The sequence below is a fragment of the Triplophysa dalaica genome, chromosome 25 (genome assembly GCF_015846415.1).
Source record: "Triplophysa dalaica isolate WHDGS20190420 chromosome 25, ASM1584641v1, whole genome shotgun sequence".
Taxonomy (NCBI): Eukaryota; Metazoa; Chordata; class Actinopteri; order Cypriniformes; family Nemacheilidae; genus Triplophysa; species Triplophysa dalaica.
This window is the reverse complement of record NC_079566.1, coordinates 5,228,556-5,254,847: the sequence shown is the minus strand read 5'-3', so window position 1 is coordinate 5,254,847 and position 26,292 is coordinate 5,228,556. Positions and strand designations below refer to the sequence as shown.

The 26,292-nt window shown below is 37.5% G+C and overlaps 1 protein-coding gene across 14 annotated transcripts in view; it reads left to right on the top strand.

Moving 5' to 3' along the window:
- The window catches only part of adgrb2 (adhesion G protein-coupled receptor B2), a 381,141-nt gene that overhangs the window by 328,346 nt on the left and 26,503 nt on the right, over positions 1-26,292 (top strand). For 11 of the 14 annotated variants that reach the window (XM_056742031.1, XM_056742032.1, XM_056742035.1 and 8 more), the window contains 4 exons: positions 1,442-1,527; positions 18,978-19,076; positions 21,737-21,908; positions 25,240-25,332. In XM_056742031.1, coding sequence (XP_056598009.1) covers positions 1,442-1,527; positions 18,978-19,076; positions 21,737-21,908; positions 25,240-25,332 — 450 coding nt within the window. The remainder of the gene's footprint in view (positions 1-1,441; positions 1,528-18,977; positions 19,077-21,736; positions 21,909-25,239; positions 25,333-26,292) is intronic. The other 3 variants (XM_056742034.1, XM_056742042.1, XM_056742039.1) reach the window with 2 other exon arrangements.

The following is a 26,292-nucleotide window of genomic DNA, read 5'->3' as shown; positions in this document are numbered from 1 at the left end:
ACTCGAACAAACAGCTGTAAATGAGATTTGGGCATCTGGAGATGCCGCCGCCTTCCTCGGAGAGACAAATCTAATTAATGGAAAAAATAATTAATTTCGCCTCTAGCAAATAGTAGCACAGAGAAGCATTGTCTAAGCAAGCACTTCACATGAGCGGAATGCGCACGGTGCATGTCAGCATCAGTCCCACGGCGAGTTCGATAATTTGGAAGAGGCTAAAGAGGCCTGGTTTGTTTGTGTATGTATACATAAAACAGCCATAGTTACAGCCTCAGGCATTGATGTGAATCAATGGGTCGAGGTGCGAGTTGTTAGCATGGTATTTCCGTAACTCCATGCTACAGTTAAGAAAATGCAGTTGAGTTAAATGGGAAAAGCCCAAAGCTTCTTTAGATCAGTCAGGTGACTCAAAGTGATGATATCAGAGAAAGAGCATGAAAGTGCTGTCAAAACAAACCATAGACATCTTCTGAACTCTAATAACGCATGAGAAACAGACATAAATCAAGACTCGGCTCAAATTCTGTATGTACACAAAGGTTCAGGAGTGCAGATGTGTGCTGTCTTTCCATGGCCTTTGTCTAAGCTCCTACTCAGCACTCCATGTGTGGAGGGCGGGCGGGCAGCTAGCCGGAGCAGACCAGACAACAATCTGCTAAGAGAAGAGAGAATGATTGAGAGACATGAGGGGATTACTGTTCCTCCCGCTCATTTGTGTCCAGCCTTAAATCTACAACCCCTGTCACAGGCTGTAAGAGTGCCACTGCTGTAGATGCTCCAGGGTCGAGGGTCACTACACTGCAGCACTCCTTTATTTTCACTGTCTAATTGTGTTTATACAAAAGTGCAGGACAGATGCATTAAACAACACCAATACTTCCACTACAGTTGCATTATGGTACTTTTTACGTACATAAGAAGTTTGTTGATATTAAATATATTCAAGCGCCTACATTTTTTGCCTGTTTATACTGTCAAAAATTAGATCAAGTTCAGTTTGTCAGCAATAAGCTCTGTTGCCGGTATTGCATGGGATGGTGTTATGCTTCTTAAAAGGATAGTTCACCCAAAAATAAAAACATTTTATTCCAAACCTGTTTGACTTCCTTTTATCAACAAAACACTTAATAAGATATTTTAAAGAATGTCTTTAACCAAACATCACTGCCCCCCATTGACTTCCAATATATGGACACAAAACAACTGAAACATTTCTCAAAATATCTTCTTTTGTGTTCCACATAAAAAGAGTCAGCTTTTGAACGACATGAGGGTGAATAAATGATGACAGATTTTGTATTATTTTGTTTTCTCCGTCTTCACTGGCTTCATCATATTGGTCAAAGCTGGTCTTTTCAGAATTAAAATAACACAATGTTACATATTAATTTTTTGCCTTCTGTTAGCCTTGTCCAACACAGTTACTGTCTCTTTCCCACAGGTCAACATGCTAATTGGAATAGTGGTTTTCAACAAGCTCATGTCTAGAGATGGCATTTCAGACAAGTCCAAAAAGCAAAGAGCAGGGTAAGTGAAGGTCAAAATGATGTCCATAACCATCTTCCTTTGGATATGCACCAAGACACTCATTTACCGCCGTCCTATTGAACGTTTAAAAATATGCTGTCAAAATTTCGTACGGCCGGTATAAATTACTAAACGAACACTCGTGCGTCCACTAGAAGTTGAAAAACATTGCGCTGAAAGCCAAGATATGACAGCTTCATTAATGGACTTATTGATTTGCTTGCCCGGTAACCCCAAGCTAGTTCTCTGATAGCTCTGTCATTAGCTAAGTGTGTATTCATTGTTCATGTAACTGCACATACTGACAGGATCAAGGAGTCCTTGTGCTTTTAAAATGCTCGTTCTGTTATGCCTTTGTTTGATTGGACACAAAGCTGAGTGGTCCATTAAACACTTGTGTAATGAGTGGACTGTCACATCCCTCACCTCGAAACCAAGCTGAACCATTGAATACTCCATTCCGCTGCGTGTATCTTCTGCCTGTAACCTTCAAAAGCATTCCAGCAGAAATATACCGGCCTCTTCCTCTTTAATGCCACACCACAATTCCCATTTCTAAACAAAGATAAGTGCACTACACTGTTGAATCGAGCTCACAGGTCACTATTGTAAATGCGTTTCCGGCGATCATATACCGAAGGCATTTTGAGCCGAAATAGCTTCAGTGTGCAAAGTACAACTAAGTTAGTGCTTCTGAGGGCTTATAGCCTTTCTATTGTGCTCTATAAATGCGGTGTGAAGATGTGGTATTGCTGGGTGGACCACCATCCAGATGTCTTGGCAGGAAAGTCCAGGTCCTGTTAATTAAATGAGGAGCTAATCAGAGATCTGAGCTATTCCAATGACTGGATATTTGTAATCCCTCCAGGCAAGAGTACATTGTGCAGTTTTGCCCTAATTGATTTTTTTTTCCACTTTCTGTTTGTGAAATGTTTTTGTGCCAGGGAGATCAATGCATTTTGGGAGCTGCAATGGCTAACTATGGATTTTTTCAAGCTAGGGGCTTTTATGCAAAGATTTTCCACCTTTTACATTTAATCAGATTCGTTTTCATATTCACAACCCATGTCTGTCTTTCACATATGCAAGGATGTGAACTGGAAAAGAGGTTAATGTACCGTTAGATGGAAATGGACGAAGTCCATTTTATCATGGACTTTAATTCTTAAAGGGATAGTTCACCCCAAAATGAAAATTCTGTCACCATTTACTCACTCTCTTGACATTTCAAACTTGCATGACTTTCCTCCACCCGTTGAACATAAAGTTAGATATATTGAAGAAAACATATTTGGTTGACGCAATTCTTCTAAATATCTTATTTTGTGTTCTCGGTTTGAAATGACAAGAGGATGAGTAAATGATGACAGAATTTAATTTTTTGGTTGAATTATCCCTTTAACACAGATCGTCTGACCCTACATTATCTCACTTACTACTATGGCCCTACCCATCACTGAGGTCCAGACCTCGGTTGTTTTGTCATGAAAAAATGACAATTTAGTAAAAAACACCTATATAACTGATCTCAGATCTGATCTACCTAAGTGCTCTTAAGTGTCAATCTGATTGAGTTGCCCAATCAAATTAAGAAAGACGAGGATTACTGTCCAATCAAATGAAAGAAAGCGTGAGTTGCTATTGACAGAAGTCAAGCTCGAGCTCAGTTTCTACTGTGAATGAGCGCGATGTAAGGAGCTAACTGTTTAATATTTTATAGAAATGTTAGTGGATCAGTTGCGTCTACAAAATGCATGCAAAATGCTGACTGCGTGGCTTTCTTTCTCTTTCAGAGCGTCCGGGAGTTTATACTCTCTTTTTGAGCGTGCTTGAAGCGGGTCAACTTTTAAACAACAAACCCAATTAAACAACCGATTGTAACATCCAGTAATCCAAACTACATAACGCTGAAAACATATCATTTACGTCTTTAATGTCAGTTTGACGCGACAACAACATAACCAGAGCTCCACTAGTTCATGCTAAACTACATGGCTTTGACTTTGAGGTGTGTTAGGTTGTGGTTAGCCTATTAAAACAACCATATGTTTTGCAAATAATTCAAATGCATCACTTTTTATCAAATTCTCATTCGTTAATTCTGTTTCTATATTATTAAGTTTACCTATTTTTAATAAAAACTTAAGTGTCTTCTGTAGCTACACCAAAAAGGTAAAGGGACACTTCACTCAAAAATGGAAACCTTTATGTAATTTTAAACCCAAATGCATTATGATCCTTTATGAAAGACATGTTGTATTTCAACCTGGTAGTATTTGTATAAAAATATCAATTGACCATGTGTTTACTTTCAATTGTGAAAAAAAAGAAAGACAGAGATGGTTTTAGCAATTGTTATGTACTTTTACCTCCAAACGTTTTAAAATGCACATACTGTATGTAGATCAAGAAAGTTATTTCTTTATTTGTGACAAATTCAGTTTTTGGACCTCAGTATTTCCAAAATCCTGCGTATGGCCCTGCTTTCTACACATGTATTTGCCACAGAACTAAGCAATTTGAAGCTAAATTTAATGAAATATTTGTTATTCGTTTTAAATTATTATATTATAATTTATTATAATAGTAATGTCAGACCACTCTTTTGTGTGTGTTGACCAATCAGACTCAATTATTTCTTAGAATCTTGTAATAAGCTTTGGTTAAAAGTGCTTGCTGAGGCTCATATGCATTGCTGGGGTTTGTTCTAAACCCCTAAGTCCTTCCTATTTAAATTGTCTCCACATATCCCCCCACCCACACAGACTAAATTTAGCATTTTCATGCGGCTTTTTATGTGTTCTTATGCGTATATGTAAGCGTCTACAGGTCCATTTTCCTGTAATAAGCTGTTTCCGCTCTTAGCCGCTGACCCTGCGTGGCTCTCATTTCCATTCGTCTGATGTTCCGAGCACATTCTCCAAGTCCATGACACGAGACTGTCTTTTGTTTCTTTTATGGTCTTAATCAGCCGTCAACCTTTCAAAACACACACAAAGGGATTATTGAAATTGAGAGAAAATGCTTTGATTTACAATGGCTTAATAATGCATGAGCCACATGAGTTTGCAGCCAAGCGTAGAATATCTCATCAGTGAGTTAGTTAAACAGCTGAACAGATGGATTTCATTCAACCCAGAGCCATTGTGAGAGAGAGTTCTGCCAGCGGAAGTCCAAAACGCTGGAGCGTCACGTGATTCATTGAGCCTTCGGATAGTTCTAAGAAGTAATGTTTTTTCCTTTAAATGATTTCTTTCTTACATTTTTTATTTAATAATTGCGTCCGTCTTAAAATGGGATAGAAGTTTACCTCAGTTGGTCTGTTTAGTGGCAGCTCCATGCGTTACTAGTAACATTCGGGAAACTGTTCCATTGGAGTCAACGGAGAAGACGCAACTCTCTCTGTCAATGGCTCTGATACAACCTTTAGATTCTGAAAGGTGATGCGTGTCATCTTAAAGGGACAGTTCACTCAAAAAAAAAAAATTCTGCCTCGAGTTGTTCCAAATCTGTATAGATTTCTTTGTTCTCATGAACATGACAGATGTTTGGAAGAATGCTTGGAACCATCAGTTCTGGCCAACTTTGACAACCCTAATACGCGAAATTGCTTTTGAAATTTCTTTGTTCTGATGTACACAGAGAAAGACATTTAAAAGAATGCTTGTCAAAAGTGCCTCCTGTTTGCATTTCTCCATTCTTCAAAATATTTTCTTTTGCGTTCAACAGAACAAAGACATTTTCATTGATTTGGAACAACTTCAGGGCGAGTAAATGATGACAAAATTTGTATTTTTGGGTGAACAGTTCCTTTAAGATGCGGAGACATGTTAAATCCCCTTTTATTGTTTGATACTTGCTGTTATCTTAAGCATCCCTTCCATTCAATATAGCAAAACTGTCCAAAAAGTTTTTAAATTTGAAACTGTTTGAATTACAGAAAGTGTGATATTATAATCTGACATATTGCTTACAAACTCAAAACGGGCTACCATTAGATTACATTTAAAGAAATGTTGGATGCACAAAGAGAAACAATCTTTGCAGGCAAAATGGATTTGTGCAGCATTTCTTGATTTATAGCAGCTTTACAAAAAATGACTGCTTTACAAACACCAGTGGTTGAGGAAAATGTATCTTTCTAGTTCGCGTTTTTCTCACTACATTCCAAAGTAAATTTTTGAAAACATAAACCTTTATATGGCTACTAAAGACAGAAAAAACACTTTTTACATATGAAAAAGTAGAAACAAACAGATAATAATGTCTGATAGGTTAACAACAGGTTGTTCTGTAGGGGGTCCTTGGACTCCATGCCAGTTTCCTTTTTCGGATTAGAAATGTATTGCTTCGCCTTTAAATTGTTAGCATGCTTGTTACACCTCAGACATACCTTTATTTATAAAGCTTAAGGGGATTGCAGCAGGCTTCATTAAAAACTGAACTTCCTGCTTAATGACCCGAGGGAACCCACCCTGATTTGCTTTCTAACTATGCTTATGTCGAGAGGTCATCAGGTGGGCGATAGTGTGCATTTGTCCTCGCTACTTAGCGGTTGCCTACACACACACACGCAAACACACCCAGCTCCAGTAAGCGGGTAAAGTAGGTTGGTCTTTGCAGCTCCCATCTGCCTCATGTGCTTATTGTTAATGATCTGTAGTCTCATTCTGCTTGATCTCTCCATTTTCTCATCATCTCTCTCTCTCGTACTTCCATGCTGGGATGTTCATTACAAATCACTTTCTCTGTCATTGCTGATGTCATTGCTGATGCCGTTCTCTTGGAATTATTAGGGTTCGAGCCCGAAGGGCTAGAAACCTATTGTATTTGTTAGTTTTATTCTTATTATTATTCTGCCCTAAAACTGATGCTGCAGCCCAAACCGTAAGACCGACAGAGCTGAGACTTGGTCAGATGGTAGTAGTCCTTGTCGCTACTCAGATACACGGAGCCAGCCAAATCGGCCCATAGGTGGCGCTATAACGATGAAAAGCGCGTTTGCGCCTTATACTCCTAAACCATTGGTCGCACACCCAAGTGTCTTATATCAGTGTAATCACTGGCTCAAAACTTAAAAAACGTATATCTCCGATTTCATTTCCGGTATGCAAATTTTTTCGCTAATTTGCATTTTATGAAAAAAAAAAAAAATGAACTTGTCCCTGGATTTTTGCCCTATCGAAACCAAACCAACGTTGATGAATTCTGTGGACTGTGAATGTAAATAGTTATCGAAAAAAAGTTGAATTTTCCATTCACGGCCGCTAGGTGGCGCTAAAACGTCCAAACCGGAAGTGGCATATTTAGCTAAAATGGCCATAACTCGTGAACTGTTTGAGATATCTTCATGGGGCTTGGAACATATGTGTAGACCCTCAGTCCGGAGTCACAATAAAAAAAATGTGGCATTTTGGCCACTAGGTGGCGCTATAATTTGAATGAGCTAGAAAATGGCTATAACTACGCAACCCTTTGCCCGAATGACTTGATAATTGGTATGGTGTCTCTTTGTCTCATGCTTCATGAATATCTAAAAGGACATTGACGTATGTCAAAAAACATGGCCGCCATTGGCCAATGAATTTTGAGCGCTCATTACACCGGGTAAACGGAGGCCGATCAAAACGACACTCGCTGGGCTTATTCATCTCAAGGTCCTTAAGGTCTGTAAGAAATGTGAACTCATTTGGCCACCGGGGGGCGAAATAACGCTTTAGTAGTGCTTAAACATTTGTGTATCATGTGACACTTGACATATAACCAAACTATTTGTATTATATGATAGATCTCCTTATTCTAAACAACTTTGCCTCTAGAACAACTTCTGTCGATCAAATGGTTTGTGAGTTATCGCAGATATTGATAGAAACCTTTCTTCGCAAACTTGTCCCTGAGTTTTTGACCGATCAGACCCAAACCAATGTAGATGACTTGTGTTGAGTGTGAAGGTAAATAATTATCAAAAAAAGTTGAAATTTCCTTTCACGGTCGCTTAGGGGCCCCAAAATAAAAAAATGGGCGGAGCCTATCACATTTAAATGGCCTCAAATCAAGAACGGTTTAACATAACAGCAAGGGGCTCAGGAAATATCTGGAGACCATCACTAGGATTTCACATAAAAAAGAACGTGGCGTTTGGACACTAGGTGGCGCTATAATAATAAAAATGGCATAATGCACATGTCTTTTGGTAGCCTAGACAACTGTTCGTCACGTGACATTTGAGTAATACACAAACTATTGATATCAAACGATAGATCTCCTTATTCATAACAACTTTGCCTCTTGAACCATTGATGTCTATCAAATGGTTTGTGAGATATTGGTGATGATTTAAAAAACTACTTTTTCAAACTTGTTCAAGGACTTTCAAGCAATTTCAAAATTTCCACCTCAGTTCATTTCTTTGGACTCTCTAGGTCAATAATCATCAAAATCATGTTGAGTTTTTTTTGTTTTGTGACCATAACAGGGTCCTTTATTATATTAGCGTGAAACGAGTATGTTATATGTCGATACTCCTTAATAAATAATCCAACTTACTTGCCATTTAGTACTATTATACATATTATGACACTTAACAAGCATGCAAAATGTGATGCTCATAGGAAGAGACATTCATTTCGATGGCTTTCTTATAGAGTCACCAGATCACAATGCATGTAGCTTTGCTAAAGGAACGATAAATATGTGCAGGATAAAGGTGTGTAGTGTGCGTGTGTGTTTATGGATATCATTTCCCTCTGTATCATATGAGTTTGAATGCACTGTATAGTTCTGTATGTCTTGTGTGATCGAGAGTGTGCATGTGTGTGTAATGAAATGTGTCTCACAGGAAGACAGTGTTAGAAATATAATGTATTACACATTAAACGTTGCTCCATATTTACACATCTATAAATATAGCACATGTCTGCTTGCTTTTAAGATGAGTGTTGATATATATATATATAACAAAGCTTTATTAGATAAAACCAGTTTAATTGCATGTAAACCCAAATTGCTACTCAGCCAGTCACATGGCAGCAGCTCAATAAATTTAGGCATTTAGACATGGTAAACATGACTTCCTGAAGTTCAAAGCAAACATCAAAATGGGGTATATTGTATTATGTGAGGTGTTTGTATAAAATTAAGCATAATTTAAATGCCATGGCATTCTAGAATATTATGAATGTGAATCAATGTATCTATTTAAGATGCTCCTGGCCTAAAGCCTTAAAAAAAATGTATACACGTCTATCATAATGTATGGCAGGTGCCATGCCACATCCATAGCAACTAAACAGGTTAACTTAGCAACCATTAAGCTAGACCTATATCTCTGGAACAGAACATCGTAGAGACATGAGAATTGGTTAATTTCACTCGTCCCTTATCTGTTTAAACCTGCATATGAGTGTAAGCATGCGTGGTCTGTATTAACCGTTGCTGACCATTTCTTTCATTTTTCTGGATATGGGTAAGTGTCATCCGTTGCGGATGTGTTATGGTGCGATTCCTGACCGTAGTCTGCGAAGGCAGTTGACCTTAGTCCCCTTAGACTGCTCGAACCCGATGATTACTGCTTGCAGTTATATTTAGGGTTCGAGCCCGAAGGGCTAGAAACCTATTGTATTTGTTGGTTTTATTATTCTTCTTCTTATTATTATTCTGCCATAAAACTGATACTGCAGCCCAAACCGTAAGGCCGACAGAGCTGAGACTTGGTCAGATGGTAGTAGTCCTTGTCGCTACTCAGATACACGGAGCCAGCCATATCGACCCATAGGTGGCGCTATAGCAATACCAAACGCGTTTGCGCTTGTTACTCCGAAACCGTTTGTCGCACACCCAAGTGTCTTATATCAGTGTAATCACTGGCTCAAAACTTAAAAAACGTATATCTCCGATTTCATTTCCGCCATTATAGATTTTTCGGTAATTAGCATTTTATGAAAAAAAAAAAAAATGAACTAGTCCCTGGATTTTTGCCCTATTGGAACCAAACCAACGCTGATGAGTTCTGTGGAGTGTGAATATGAATAATTATTAAAAAAAAGTTCAATTTTCAATTCACGGTCGCTAGGTGGCGCTAAAACATCCAAACCGGAAGTAACATATTTAGCTAAAATGGCCATAACTCCTGAACTGTTTGAGATATCTTCATGGGGCTTGGAACACATGTGTAGACCCTCAGTCCGGGGTCACAATAAAAAGACAGTGGCGTTTGGCCACTAGATGGCGCTATAATTTGAATGAGCTAGAAAATGTCTATAACTACGCAACAGTTTGCCCGATTGACTTATTATTTGGTATGGTGTGTCTTTGTCTCATTCTACATAAATATCTAAATGGACATTGGCGTATATCAAAAAACATGGCCGCCATTGGTCGATGAAGTTTGAGCACTCATTTCGCCGGGTTAACGGAGGCCGATCAAAACGCCACTCACTGGGCTTATTTGTCTCATGGTCCTGACGGTGTGTAAGAAACATGAACTTATTCGGCCACCTGGGGGCGTAATAGCGCTTTTGGAGTGCATGCACAACTGTGTATCACGTGATATTTGACATTTACCCAAACTATGGTTATAATATGATAGTACTCTTCATTCTGAGCAACTTTGCCTCTGGACACTCTTCTGTCGATCAAACGGTTCGTGAGTTATCGCTGATGATGTCAAAAACCTACTTTCGCGAACTAGTTCCTGGTTTTTCAACCGATCGGAACCAAACCAATGCAGATGACTTCTGTGGAGTGTGAATGTAAATAATCATTGAAAAAAAGTTGAAATTTTCTTTCACCGCTGCTTAGGGACGCCAAAACTTAAAATGGTCTGAGCCTATCACATTAAAATGGCCATAAATCCAGAACGGCTTAACATATCATCATGGGGCTCAGATGATATGTGTAGACCATCACTCCAAGGTCACATACAAAGGAAGGTGGCGTTTGGATACTAGGTGGCGCTAAAACATTAAAAAAGGCAAAATGTACATGTATTTTGGTGGCCTGGACAACTTTGTGTCATGTGACATTTGACTAATACACAAACTATTGATATCAAACGATAGATCTCCTCATTCATAACAACTTTGCCTCTTGAACCATTGATGTCTATCAAATGGTTTGTGAGTTATTGGTGATGATGTATAAAACCTACTTTTGCAAACTTGTTCAAGGATTTTCAAGCAATTACAAAATTTCCACCACAGTACATTTCTCTGGACTCTCTAGGTCAATAATCATCAAAAACATGTTGAGTTTTTTTTTTGTGACCATAACGGGGTCCTTTATTATATTAGCGTGAAACGAGTGTGGTGAAGGTCACCACTCCTTAATAATTAATCCAACTGACTTGCCATTAAGTACTATTATACCTATTATGACACAAAACAAGCATGCAACATGTGATTCTTATCGGAAGAGTCATGCCTTCACAACAGTCAAAAAGGTGAAATATCATACATTTAAAATTACTATTTTAAACTTGTCTTTAATAAATACATCATTTGCTAGTCAAATTGCTAATCAGCCAGTCACATAGCATAAACTCAATCCATTTTGGCTTCTAGACGTGGTAAACACACTTGCTGAAGTTCAAACCGAGCATCAAAATGGAGAAACAATTGGATATATGGTATGGGATATATTAGATAACACATACCACCTGAGGATTGTTGCCAACCATGTCCATGTTTTGATGGCTACTTCCAGCAGTAAAAAAAATCAACCATGTCAGAAAGCTCAAATGATCTCAAACTGGTTTCTTGAACATGACAATGAGCTCACTGTACTCAAATGGCCTTCAGAGTCACCAGACTCAACCAAATAAGCATCACTTAAATGGCAAGGTCTTCTGGAATATTGTTGCAGACCATGAATGTGAATCAATTATCTATTTAAATTGGTCGTATTTTTTTTATCAATTCTTCAGAACACAAAATAAGCTATTTTGAAGAATGTGCATTGTATTAAAAAAAAGACCTATATATGTGCAATAGAATGTTTTAGAGACACAGGAGTTGCTTTGTTTTGCTAATGGCTTCATTCTTTATCAATTGACAGCTGCCAAGCCACGCCCTTAGCAACCAAACAGATTATTTTTTGCAATCGTCTAGCCAGACCTACATCTCTGCAGTAGAATATTATAAAGACACGGGGCTTGGTTCGTTTGACTTGTGGTTTGATGTGTTATTAATTGACAGGTATTAATTGACACCCATGGCAACCGAACAGGTTAGCTTAGCAACCGTTTAGCAAGATCTCTATCTCTGCAACAAATCATCATAGAGACATGAGAAATGGTTTATTGCACTCGTCCCTTAGGTATTATCGGTTTACGCCCGTTTTTGCATACGAGTGTACGCATGCATGGTCTGTATTAAAAGTTACCAACCGTTTCTGTCATATTTCTTGGTGTGGAAGAGTGTCATTCGTTGTGGATTTGTTACGGTGCCATTCTTGAGCCTAGTTGACAATGGCAAGGCCAATAGAGGCCTTAGACTGCTCGAACCCGCTAAATGCTGCTTGCAGCTTTAATTAGGGTTCGAGCCCGAAGGGCTAGAAACCTATTGTATTTGTTGGTTTTATTATTCTTCTTCTTATTATTATTCTGCCATAAAACTGATACTGCAGCCCAAACCGTAAGGCCGACAGAGCTGAGACTTGGTCAGATGGTAGTAGTCCTTGTCGCTACTCAGATACACGGAGCCAGCCATATCGACCCATAGGTGGCGCTATAGCAATACCAAACGCGTTTGCGCTTGTTACTCCGAAACCGTTTGTCGCACACCCAAGTGTCTTATATCAGTGTAATCACTGGCTCAAAACTTAAAAAACGTATATCTCCGATTTCATTTCCGCCATTATAGATTTTTCGCTAATTAGCATTTTATGAAAAAAAAAAAAAATGAACTAGTCCCTGGATTTTTGCCCTATTGGAACCAAACCAACGCTGATGAGTTCTGTGGAGTGTGAATATGAATAATTATTAAAAAAAAGTTCAATTTTCAATTCACGGTCGCTAGGTGGCGCTAAAACATCCAAACCGGAAGTAACATATTTAGCTAAAATGACCATAACTCCTGAACTGTTTGAGATATCTTCATGGGGCTTGGAACACATGTGTAGACCCTCAGTCCGGGGTCACAATAAAAAAACAGTGGCGTTTGGCCACTAGATGGCGCTATAATTTGAATGAGCTAGAAAATGTCTATAACTACGCAACAGTTTGCCCGATTGACTTATTATTTGGTATGGTGTGTCTTTGTCTCATTCTACATGAATATCTAAATGGACATTGGCGTATATCAAAAAACATGGCCGCCATTGGTCGATGAAGTTTGAGCACTCATTACGCCGGGTTAACGGAGGCCGATCAAAACGCCACTCACTGGGCTTATTTGTCTCATGGTCCTGACGGTGTGTAAGAAACATGAACTTATTCGGCCACCGGGGGGCGTAATAGCGCTTTTGGAGTGCATGCACAACTGTGTATCACGTGATATTTGACATTTACCCAAACTATGGTTATAATATGATAGTACTCTTCATTCTGAGCAACTTTGCCTCTGGAACAACTTCAATCGATCAAACGGTTTGTGAGTTATCGCTGATGATGTCAAAAACCTACTTTCGCGAACTAGTTCCTGGTTTTTCAACCGATCGGAACCAAACCAATGCAGATGACTTCTGTGGAGTGTGAATGTAAATAATCATTGAAAAAAAGTTGAAATTTTTCTTTCACCGCTGCTTAGGGACGCCAAAACTTAAAATGGTCTGAGCCTATCACATTAAAATGGCCATAAATCCAGAACGGCTCAACATATCATCATGGGGCTCAGATGATATGTGTAGACCATCATTCCAAGGTCACATACAAAGGAAGGTGGCGTTTGGATACTAGGTGGCGCTAAAACATTAAAAAAGGCAAAATGTACATGTATTTTGGTGGCCTGGACAACTTTGTGTCATGTGACATTTGACTAATACACAAACTATTGATATCAAACGATAGATCTCCTCATTCATAACAACTTTGCCTCTTGAACCATTGATGTCTATCAAATGGTTTGTGAGTTATTGGTGATGATGTATAAAACCTACTTTTGCAAACTTGTTCAAGGATTTTCAAGCAATTACAAAATTTCCACCACAGTACATTTCTCTGGACTCTCTAGGTCAATAATCATCAAAAACATGTTGAGTTTTTTTTTTGTGACCATAACAGGGTCCTTTATTATATTAGCGTGAAACGAGTGTGGTGAAGGTCACCACTCCTTAATAATTAATCCAACTGACTTGCCATTAAGTACTATTATACATATTATGACACAAAACAAGCATGCAACATGTGATTCTTATCGGAAGAGGCATGCCTTCACAACAGTCAAAAAGGTGAAATATCATACATTTAAAATTACTATTTTAAACTTGTCTTTAATAAATACATCATTTGCTAGTCAAATTGCTAATCAGCCAGTCACATAGCATAAACTCAATCCATTTTGGCTTCTAGACGTGGTAAACACACTTGCTGAAGTTCAAACCGAGCATCAAAATGGAGAAACAATTGGATATTTGGTATGGGATATATTAGATAACACATACCACCTGAGGATTGTTGCCAACCATGTCCATGTTTTGATGGCTACTTCCAGCAGTAAAAAAAATCGACCATGTCAGAAAGCTCAAATGATCTCAAACTGGTTTCTTGAACATGACAATGAGCTCACTGTACTCCAATGGCCTTCAGAGTCACCAGACTCAACCAAATAAGCATCACTTAAATGGCAAGGTCTTCTGGAATATTGTTGCAGACCATGAATGTGAATCAATTATCTATTTAAATTGGTCGTATTTTTTTATCAATTCTTCAGAACACAAAATAAGCTATTTTGAAGAATGTGCATTGTATTAAAAAAAAGACCTATATATGTGCAATAGAATGTTTTAGAGACACAGGAGTTGCTTTGTTTTGCTAATGGCTTCATTCTTTATCAATTGACAGCTGCCAAGCCACGCCCTTAGCAACCAAACAGATTATTTTTTGCAATCGTCTAGCCAGACCTACATCTCTGCAGTAGAATATTATAAAGACACGGGGCTTGGTTCGTTTGACTTGTGGTTTGATGTGTTATTAATTGACAGGTATTAATTGACACCCATGGCAACCGAACAGGTTAGCTTAGCAACCGTTTAGCAAGATCTCTATCTCTGCAACAAATCATCATAGAGACATGAGAATTGGTTTATTGCACTCGTCCCTTAGGTATTATCGGTTTACGCCCGTTTTTGCATACGAGTGTACGCATGCATGGTCTGTATTAAAAGTTACCAACCATTTCTGTCATATTTCTTGGTGTGGAAGAGTGTCATTCATTGTGGATTTGTTACGGTGCCATTCCTGAGCCTAGTTGACAATGGCAAGGCCAATAGAGGCCTTAGACTGCTCGAACCCGCTAAATGCTGCTTGCAGCTTTAATGTTATTTATAATTGCTCACAGAGCAGATTTTTCCCCCTAAAACTGAACGTGCAGCCCAAACCGTAAGGCCTAGAGACTTGATACTTGGTCAGATGGTTGTACTCCTGTTGGCTACGCGGAGACAGAAAGACAGCCAAATCGGCCGTTAGGGGGCGCTACAGCGATGACAAACGCGTTTAGGCTCATAACTCCTAAACCGCTTGTCGCACACCCAAGTGTTTGGTACCATTGGAATTGTTGGCTAAAGCCAAACAAAACGTATATCTCCGTTTTTATTTGCGCCCGGAAAAGTTTTCCGCTAATTAGCATTTTATACACCTAACACGTTTTCAAACTAGTCCCTGGTTTTTCGCCCGATCGGAACCAAACCAACGTTGATGAATTCTGTGGAGTGTGAATGTAAATAATTATCGAAAAAAAGTTGAAATATCGATTCACGGTCGCAAGGGGGGGCAAAAACATCAAACCCGGAAGTAGCGTTTTTAATCTAAATAGCCATAACTCAAGAACTGTATAAGATACATCCATGGGCCTCGGAACATATGTGAAGACCTTAAATCCGAGGTCAAATCCAAAACACCGCGGGGTTTGGACACTAGGTGGCGCTATAACAGTAAAAATGGTCAAATTGACACGTCTTTTGTTGCCTGAAAAATTGTGTATCACGTGACATTTGACATTTACGCAAACTGATGATATCGTATGATAGCTCTCCTCATTACGAACAACTTTGTCCCCAGAAACATTGCTGTCAATAAAAAATAATAAAAAAACGGAGTTTTCTCATTTTGGAATTAAACTCTTCATACATACAATTGTAAATCGTTATATTGTCACTTAACACATATAAGCAATAATAGGTGTAAGATCAATCATTGTTCGTCATGGATTTTTAATTAATTCTAAATAACTCAAGGGTGACTTTTATTTTAAAACTGGCGCTTGTTTGACGTCACTGATTTAAGATGGAGGTTTGCCGCGAGCAGGTGATTTCTTTCAGCAAAGCGGCTTAAAAGGCAAATATAACTACCATCCTCGTTTAAAATGAATGAATGATGTATAATCTAAAGTTGTAACACTTGTGTAAAAGTTATCTGGGTAATTTTATCGTGATGGTTGATGATTATTGAAGCGCTTGAGTAGAGCTGCACGATTAATTAACCTGATCTCGATTTGAACACCCACGCGATCTCATTAATGAAAATCAACGATTCTCGTGTGTCTATTAACTTCATCCTCTGACTAAAATCATAACGCTTCAATATTTGCTGTCGCTGCCGCAGAAGCTAAAATTATTATCATAAGGTATGTAACGACGTCACAAACAGTATTTTCAAAACACAAACTGTCATTATTTCTGTGTCAAATGATAACAGAAGTAACGTTATTTGGATTAATGCAGAGAGTTGCCAACTCACAAGCATATGTCGCGTTTACAAGCTCCTACACTGCCCATATTAATCTCACACCAAATAACAGACCAACATATAAAGTAAATACAGCCGGACAACAAAACTGTTCTTATGAGTGTCTTTCAGGATTGTGATACATTGTTCTGATTATGCTTCACATCTTAACTGGACATGTTTGAAACGAAACTAGGGATTGTAGTTTTTAGCGCGGACAAATCCGAGTGAGCGCTTATATCCGTCATTACGGTAAAACACGTCATCAAAGCTCCTATTATGCTAATAGATGCTAATATTTTAAACTGTTTACAGGTGAGAATACTGCGTTGTTTTGTTTATCACTAGTGTCTTTCTGTAAAGACCCCTTCAAGCGGTCTGTATATATCAGGCAAATGTATAACATAAAAAAGTGTCACCTTATGAAATTGTTTTACTGAGAAATATTTCTTATACAAGTTACTTCAATGCATTAATAGTTTTAAGGGATTTAAACTTTTGCATTTAAAGATAGAAAAAATTTAACAAAAATTAGTTTACTTATGGAATTTGTGGTTAAACATTTCTCACCTTAGTGCTGTAGGTTAACCATGAAATATGTAATAATTTTGAAGCAAATATAACATACCTAAATTAACTATTTTTTTTTCAGAACCTCCAGTAATTTATGTATTACTTTTATTCATCATTCAGAATTGTAAAAGAATCGCAATCTCTAAAGAATCGGGATCCTCAATTTATCCAGAATCGTGCAGCTCTAGTTTAGTGTTCAGAAGAAATGTGCAATGTATGGAAACTGTGAGCATTGTTTTCTGAAGATCTAAAAAAATGCCTTTCATCAATTATGTAAATGCTTCATTATATATTGAGTTACAAAACTGCTCAAAGTAGTATTTTCACTCCGTTTAAGTTGAGGTAAAAATAATTGTCCTGCTTGATAGTGATTAATTGACTTGATCATTAATTGGTGTCTAACAAACAGGTCATGTTTTGTTTTTTTGAGATTGAACTAAGATGTGACGCTGAGAGGGCGACCCACTCAGCTAATTAACCTTAAAATGGATGAGAAGAATAAATTCTGTGATTCATCAAGTGATCAGTGCCTTATTTTTCATCACCAATGGATGTCATCCCTACCTATTGGTATTTTACTCAAACTACCTCACCACTGAGTATCACATCGATTGTTGTTCTGTTAAACTTTTAGTACCAACTTCTCCTACAACCAGTGAGTTTTATATTCATTGTGTTCATTGGATTTGTCGTTTGTGACTTAAAGGACTTATTTCTGCCACACCTATGGGCTTTTGTTCTATTTGACTGTGAACTGTTTCACTCATGTGAGTTTAGATTAAACATAATATATTATCATTTTACAGGATAACCATGATTACATTTCCAGTCACATATATTGCGATTGAGTATTCACAACTGATTTAGTGAAAATTTTATGATTTGTAATCATTTAAAATAATATTTGTATAAAATAATGTGAGCGGTTTTTATTTAATTTAAAGCTTTAAGTGTTTACATTCGATAATATAGATACACTGGCATCAATTGCTGATCACACTCTCAACCCAAATGGAAATTTTCAAATCTGAACGTCATAGTTACATGGGGGTTGATTTATCCTTCATTCTGGCATAATTTGATCTATAATCAATTGACAACTTCCAGCCCACTCCCTAGCAACCAAATAGCATACATTAGAAACCGTTTTGCAGGCTCTATGTAGATGCATCACAACATCATAGAGACTTGGTATATGGATCGTTATACTTATTGGTTGGTGAATCATAAATTGACTGCTGCAAATCCACCCACTGCCTAGCAACCAACAGAGTACATTAGCAACCATTAAGCAAGACCTATATCTCTGCAATAGAACATCGTAGACAAACTGTGGTTGTTTTGTTTGACTTATGCCTTAGTGTATTATCAATTGGCAGGTGCCATGTCACATCCATAGCAACTAAATAGGTTAACTTGGCAACCAATAAGCTAGACCTATATCTCTGCAACAGATCATCCTAGAGACATTAGAATTGGTTCATTTCACTCGTCCCGTAGGTATTAACGGTTTACACCTGTTTTGGATATGAGTGTTAGCATGCGTGGTCTGTATTAACCTTTGCTGACCATTTATGTGATTTTGCTTGATATGGGAAAGTGGCATCCATAGTGGATGTGTTATGGTGCGATTCCTTTGCGTAGTTGGCCAAGTCAGTCGATCTTAGTCCTCTTAGACTGCTCGAACCCGATGATTGCTGCTTGCAGCTATATTTTTAATTTTGTATTTCTCTCTTTTTTTACTCTCCCTTTCCGTGTGTTCTTGTTTTGTTTGCCATTTTCAAACACTTCCACTTGCATTCCCCCCAAATCTGCTACAAATCTTTTTCCTTTGTGGTGTATGCGTGTGTGATTGTCTGTATATGGGTGCATATGGTTTGATGTAACATTCCTGCACATCTTCCCTGCTTCTGCGTCATGTGTGTGTGCGACATCCATCTCTTTTTCATGTGTCTGTTTGTGTGTGTGTGTGTGTGTGTGTGTGTATTGGGTCCTGAAGCCCGCCGCTGGAAGCACGTAGCAAGATGCTCCTGAAATGCTCCAAGTGTGGGGTGATCTCCAGTACCGCCCTGTCCAGCTCTACCGCCAGCAGCGCCATGTTAGTCTCATTCCATATTCTCTCTTTATCTCCCTTTTTCTCTCTCCATCTCTTTCTTGTCTTTTCTTATAGAGCCCAAAACTGAAAGTAAGAAAGAGAATTCTTTGAAGAGCCGCACTGCTGCCTGCAGACCCCAAACTAAGCCTGACAGTTATTTTATTTACATAGATAATACATATGCTGATAAATCACATATATATTACTGTTTATTTTTTATTTTTTTAGTCCCAAATGGAAGATAGACATTCTGTTATTGTAATGATAAAGATGAAGGCATAAATATACTGCAAATGATGGGTTAACATATTTTGTCAATATGTTGTTTTATTGTAATATTTCCTGCCTACAGTCCACAGCAATCCATTTTGAAATTGTCTCTTACGTGAAACATTGGTTCAGTCTTTGGCCGTAATATGGCATCTTTCCCAACATCTGGTACTTAATATATGATTTTCGCACTGTTTTAAGACACCATGAACAGGCTGACAGGTTAAACTTTGAAAAACAAATCTTGAGACCACTTCGTTCTTTTCAATTTCATTAGAGCACTCCTGGCTGTTTTTTAACTTTGCACATGGGACAGATAGCACTGAACCAACTGCAGACTCGCAACAACATGAAGGTGGTCCTGGACCAAGGATATTATAGTTTAGTCAAACTAAAACCAAATGAAAAACAATTATGTTTCTTGAAATAAAAACATATTGGAGTAAATATGGAACACCTTCAACTAAATGAAAAATGAACGACTTATTCTACAGTAGAATTTACTTACACATCAGGGACATGTTTTTATATAATATAAGTTTTGACAGCACTATCAAAATTCAAAGTACACATCCCCAAGCATGTAGAGGTGAGCTCTTTGAAGAACTAAAGAACCGGAGTGTGAAATAAGTGCCACCTCTGGTTCTTTTGGCTTTAAGAAAACTGGACTAATCTCTGGTGTTTGCCAGAGGGAGTCATGTTAATGATAATGAAATGAATGACATCGCTTTCTTTTCCTCTGTCTTTTTGTTTGTTTTCTTGTTCATCATCTCATTATTGCTTCCTGCATTTCCCTGGAAATATGCATATGTGGAACCATAATCTTTCAAAATTAATAAAACTGTAAAGGACTCTAATTGAACTTTGAGAGAATCATGTTTACATAATCCCATCAATCGCAGTGCTGAAGAACGACTGCTTACCTCAAATCCTTCTTCATCCCAACCCCACCATTTCTTTTCATAGTTTTGTTGAGCGTGGATATGCTTGAACTCTTTTACAACTAGCAGGTCAACCCTCCCTAACCCTTTGTGGTCATTGTTCATATATTATTAAGAATGTTGTATATTCTTATACATTAAATGAGCACGAGATCTCATGTTTTATTTCAGCATAGGAGCGAAATCTCTCTTTTTCTCATTCATTGCTGATGTCCGTCTCGAGTCAGTCACATGTAGGAGACTGATTCAGTGCAGCGTGAACATATTAAATTGAGGCCCAGCTGTGGGAAGCGCTTGCTTGGCTAAGCTCAGACGGACACCTCTAACCGACACCTGATATTTACCTAAACATGCTCTGCGTGATGCAGAACGAGAACACTCCTTAAGGATTAGCAACTTGTTAAAAATGCAGTGGGGCGTTTTGGTAGAAAAAACTTCAGTTATGAATAGAAAGTATTTCTCTGTTTTATAAGCAAAGTCATTTGTGTGAGAGCATGCCTTTAAAATAATGAGCGCCTGCACAATAAATATATATTTTTGAATCTATTTATATTTTTTTAATATACCTTGGTGCCATAGTTTCTGCCATAATGCCACTGTTAAAGTTATAGTTTGCACTGTAAATTATTTTTTATATTCTGTTTTAGAGAATATTAATGTAAAAATGAACTACACATTGTTTGCTTTCTTTTGTGTGAGAGTTCTCAATAGCCACTGCTTCGTGACTTCAACATTAAAATAAGTGTCTTTCACTCTCTTTGGAGTCAAACTATTCCTGCATCATTTAATATCAAAAGGAAAGAGTAACTCGAAATGACAGCCATGTGTCATTTTTAATAAATCAAGTTAAATATCTCTTACTAGTACTAGTGTTTATTTAAAAGTTTAAAGTGTGATATTTAACAGGAGCGCATTGGGTTTCATTTGTGATTTCACATACTTAGTTCAGTTGGTCTTTTACTTCTTTACTTCTTAAATTGTAAACTGTTATTATGTAAAGAACTAAATCCCTGTTCACTACAGCCCTGTGACTTATAAACACAAATAAAATATATATATATATATATATATATATATCAGACAACAAATCTTTTTTTTTCTTGGGTAAATCAAAAAGTGGTATTTTTAACTGGTAACTATGGTAAAAACTGTGGTTTGATATTGTTTTTTATTACATGTGGTCCGTAAAATGTTTTTCTGTTGCAGCATAACTGCTTTAGTAACACAGCTGGTTCTTATCCATATTATCAATTTTGTATGATTACGCTGCATTGATATTCAGTTACATGCCTGTGGTGCAGTGCTTATTTTCAAATCTCACCAACTCTTCCCATAGCTCGACTGTAATAGTTAAAACAGCTGATATTCATCTGTTGTTATTGCATCTGCATTGATGTCGCCCCCTTGATGTTTGGAGGATGAACTGCATCTTGTTCTTTATTATTTTCACAGGGCGTCTTTATGGAGCTCTTGTGTGGTTCTCCCCCTGTTGGCTCTTACGTGGATGTCAGCAGTGCTGGCCATCACAGACCGCCGCTCGACCATGTTTCAGGTTCTCTTCGCCGTCTTTGACTCAGTCCAAGGCTTTGTTATCATCACCGTCCACTGCGCCATGCGCCGAGAGGTTTGTAGATTACTTACACGACTAGAAACACAATAAAAACAGAAATCAGCTACATATCGTCCCTGATCTTAAGAAACCTCAGATATCCAGATTTGCTGTTTTTCAGGAAATGGAAAAATCACTGTAATTGTTCTGTTGGTTAGGTAAAACCCAGTGACACAAGTAAAGAGTGACTATTTATCATTTAAAAAGGAGTTTCAAAGTTTCAGAAAGACAGCACAGCAGTCATATATTTAAACTTAGGATAATATCTGTGTTAATTAGTATTTATTTTTTATTTATTTTATATTTAATTTTTGGGGGTCTTTTTAGCACAATTTTAGTATGTATTTATATGAATAGATTTATAAATTATATATTAACATTGTTATTTATTCTTAGTAATATAAGCAATTTTATACTTTCCAGTTTTTACCAGTCCATGCTACAGCATGCCAAAATCACATCAATCTAAATATTAATAAATAAAAATATTATTTTATTTGTGGTTTTGCAAAAAGCTTTAATAATCAATATTAATGTTGTGTGTGTGCAAGCATATAAACAAATGAACTGAATAAAAGACTTGTTAAATTACAAGTCCTAGAGGTAAAGCTGAGGTGTGTTTTAACAGACATTAAAGCAGTTTTAGTTGTGGCCATTATTCCATGGACCATTTAGGAATAACACTCAACTCAAACTGATAAAACTATCATTGTTTTGAAATAGCGTACGCAACATTAATGTTATAATTGGCTGTTAAGATCAGACATAAATAAATCAACTGATGGATCAAACAGATTGTAGTGCAGGCCGCCCACAGTGCAGCCTTACCCAAAATGCAGCAGCATAATGTTTCAACTCTGCAGAACTTGGCTGACTTTCATGTATCGAATAAATAAGAATGTGCCGCTGGAGTTCATAGAGAGAGAGGAGAAATCAGTTCTAAATCTCTAAGCAATATATGTTAAATCAATATCACAAAACCAAAGGATTAGAGTAAAATAAATCCTGGTATTATTTTAGTAAATATAGGAAAATCCCTGCCAAGGATTGGATGTAATCCCTAATAGCTTTAGCAAAACAAGAGAGCGGAGTGTGGTCTGTGCAACAGATCCTTATGCTGTATATGCTTTTGATGTCTGAATTAAATACGCTGTTTAATGGTGGAGCCAACTATGGAAAAGCAACTATCATGATTATTTAAAGAGTGTATATGGGACTGTGGAATAGAAGAATTTCATTTTTCATAAGGACATAAACGCTGGGAATCCGTCTGGTATGTGTACTGCTTTGACTCAACAGGCAATCATCTATAAACAGGCACTGAGATTGAGTCTCTCTGTCTCGCAAAGCAGTTGCCGCACATCATTTCATTTATGGGAAGGGCCTCACTGGTCTTTGAGTGAAGCATGTTAGCCAAAAGAAGACTAACTGTACCAGACTAAATGCAAAAAAACGTACCCCCAGTGTATTAAATATAGTGTTTTAACATCATATGCTTGAGGGTAAACGAAAGACATTAGTAGATTAAAGTGTGATTTACTCAGAGTATAACCTTTGCAAACAATAAAAGTCATATTGGATGTTGTTTGTGGCATGCAACAAGCTTTGAAAGCATCTCATATATGTTTGTTTTTTTAGTTAAAGAGGTGATGACATCATTTCCCTTACTGCATCTGTCACTGCATGTTGATGTCAGAAATACCCATAATGTTCAGTCATTTGCAGTGTATTCAGTAGTGCTGTTCTCTATCATCTGAGCTACACAGGACAGTCGCTAAAGGTCCAATGTATGAAATGAAGTGGCATCTAGTGGTGAGGATGCAAATTTCAACCAACGGCTCACTCCACCCCTTCTCCGTTTAGAAGGTGGCTGACACTGCACTAAGATGTCATTACTTTTTTACTTCTTTGCCGAAGGAGAGAACGTATTTATGAAACGCGTGCTGTAAATCAGTTTGTCTGTTAAGGGCTACTGTAGTAACTACATGGTGAATTCCACGTAGTATTCCATGTAGATAGAAATAGCTCATTCTAAGGTAATAAAAACATAACGCTTCATTATTTAAGGTTTTTATACACCTCTGAGGACATAGTTAGTTTATTATATTACATTTCTGTTATTAGATCGTCCAAAAATGTACACATTGGACCTTTAGATAAGTTACTGATGCATCCAGAAAATCTTAGTCATCTTAGTCTTTCTACTTAAGAAGACACATTGCTTTCACGGTCATTCTGTAGGCGTTATAACTGTATATGTGTATGCAAATGAGTTGCTAAGACTACCCCGTCGTCATGGGAAACAGCCTATCACGTTTTTTTTGATGAAGGGGAGTGTACTCCTCTCTACTGTTATGTTGCAGTGTCTCTGCGGTTATGTAAGCCGCTTCCTGAGGGAATGCAAACAGGCTCTGGAATGTTTGTTACTTTGGAAGATAAACTAATATCTACGTTTTATGAGAAATCTTATACAGGGACCTCTGTAGATTATTGCACTAACTACATTAAACTAATAGATTCTCCTGAGTGTGAGGAATCTTCTATCTTTAGGATATTACTGTCATTGTTAAACTTTTTTAATCACCACCCATGCACATTTTAATTAAGTCACACCGATTTAAGTTAGAAAATGTTACGGTATATAATTATACTTGTGCATAATGTCAAAGATATGATCAAAACATTAAAATCTGATGTATGTGTTGTCTGCGCCTAGCCAGAGAATATGTGATGATGTTATAGTTTTTTTTTGGTTGTTGAAATGTTTTGTATGTCCCTTTTGGACACTTTATTTTTGTCATGTGGTGTAAAATATCTAAACATCCTAAAAACAAGAAAAAAAATATTGTAAAATATTAAAATTAAAATTAAAATACTTAATTCAAGACACTGTATGCTTTAAAAACAAGTGTTAATAGCTTGTCAAAGTATTATACAGGTGTTAAATTGTCAGGTTATTTTCATTAACTAAAACTAAATCTTTGAAAACGTTCCTGTTCATTGAAATCAAAACAAATGTTGACCTAAAAATTATTTGAAAATCGTAACTCTAGGAAACAATTTATGTTGCCTCAAAAAAAAACAGAAGTAGGTTTAAGCAGTAAAGTTATATTAATAAACAAAAATTAAAATTAATTAATCTTATTTAGCAAAATAAACAATAAACCAATAAATTATAAAATGACAAAAGCATTGAAAAACTTGAACTAAAATTAACGAAAAAACACTGATTAATTGATTTTTGCAGTTCATGAGTTAGATGTAACTGTTGGCACATCATTCATTGCCATATCTCTATATACCACAACTCTGACCCAACATTGTATCCCATAATTCCCCTCCTCAGGTGCAGGATGCAGTACGCTGCAGGATGGGTGGCTGCAAAGACGACAGTGAAAATTCTCCAGACTCCTGCAAGAACGGCCAGGTGCAGATCATGGTGAATAGCATTCCATTTCATCTCATCACACAAGGGGCTCTGAAGAGGGAGGGCCTTCTATTTTCTTAAACTGCACGGCCTGTTGGGCTATACGGTTTCTAATAGTCTTCTCATGTAGGGGCAGTTGGCTCAGCTAAATATCTGTGAAAATTGTACATTAGGATGAAAATTCTGAAAATTCGTCTGCATCCTATCGTCTTCGCTATATGCTTTTGTGTATAATAGTCTTATTTATCAATCAGAGAAAAGCCATCCAATTTGTTCTAATGTGGAAACATAAAAAAACTTTATATAACATGATTTGGGAAATAGGGACGCTGTCTCTTTAAAATATTTCAGATATTTCGATTAGTTGTGAATATTCTTATGGGTGATGATATTCTGTCCATTTCTAGAGATGAGACACGAGATCAGCACCTTATGAAGGGAATGACCCTATAAAACTTATAAATATGGTTTCTAAGCCCCTTACACACTGCCTTACAATGATTTATTCATGCATGTAACCATGGTAACAACAGCGAGAAGTCTCCACCAGTGTGTGAATCGGTTTGGATGAGAGGGATCAACACCCCAGCAGGTCCTCTCCACCTTTTCTCTCCTCACCTTCTATTTTTCTATCTCGTTCTCAACCCGCCTCAGAGGTGTCCTCACATGCCAAGTCTCTACAGTCAGGAACAGTGTGGCTCACTCCGATATTCACCTTCTTGCTGCCAAGGCTGCCACCAAACGTGCCCCACCCACCCTCCGCTTGCCTTGGCCAATCACAGTCATGGATACAGTCAAAACCACACCCACCTTCTCAACCACGCCCACCTTCTCAATCACAACCACACCCACCTTCTCAATCACAACCACGCCCATCCACTCAACTGCAACCATGTTTTCAACCAAAACCACACGCATACCCTCGAGAAGAACAACATCCATACAATCAACCAGAACCACGTCCATAATCTC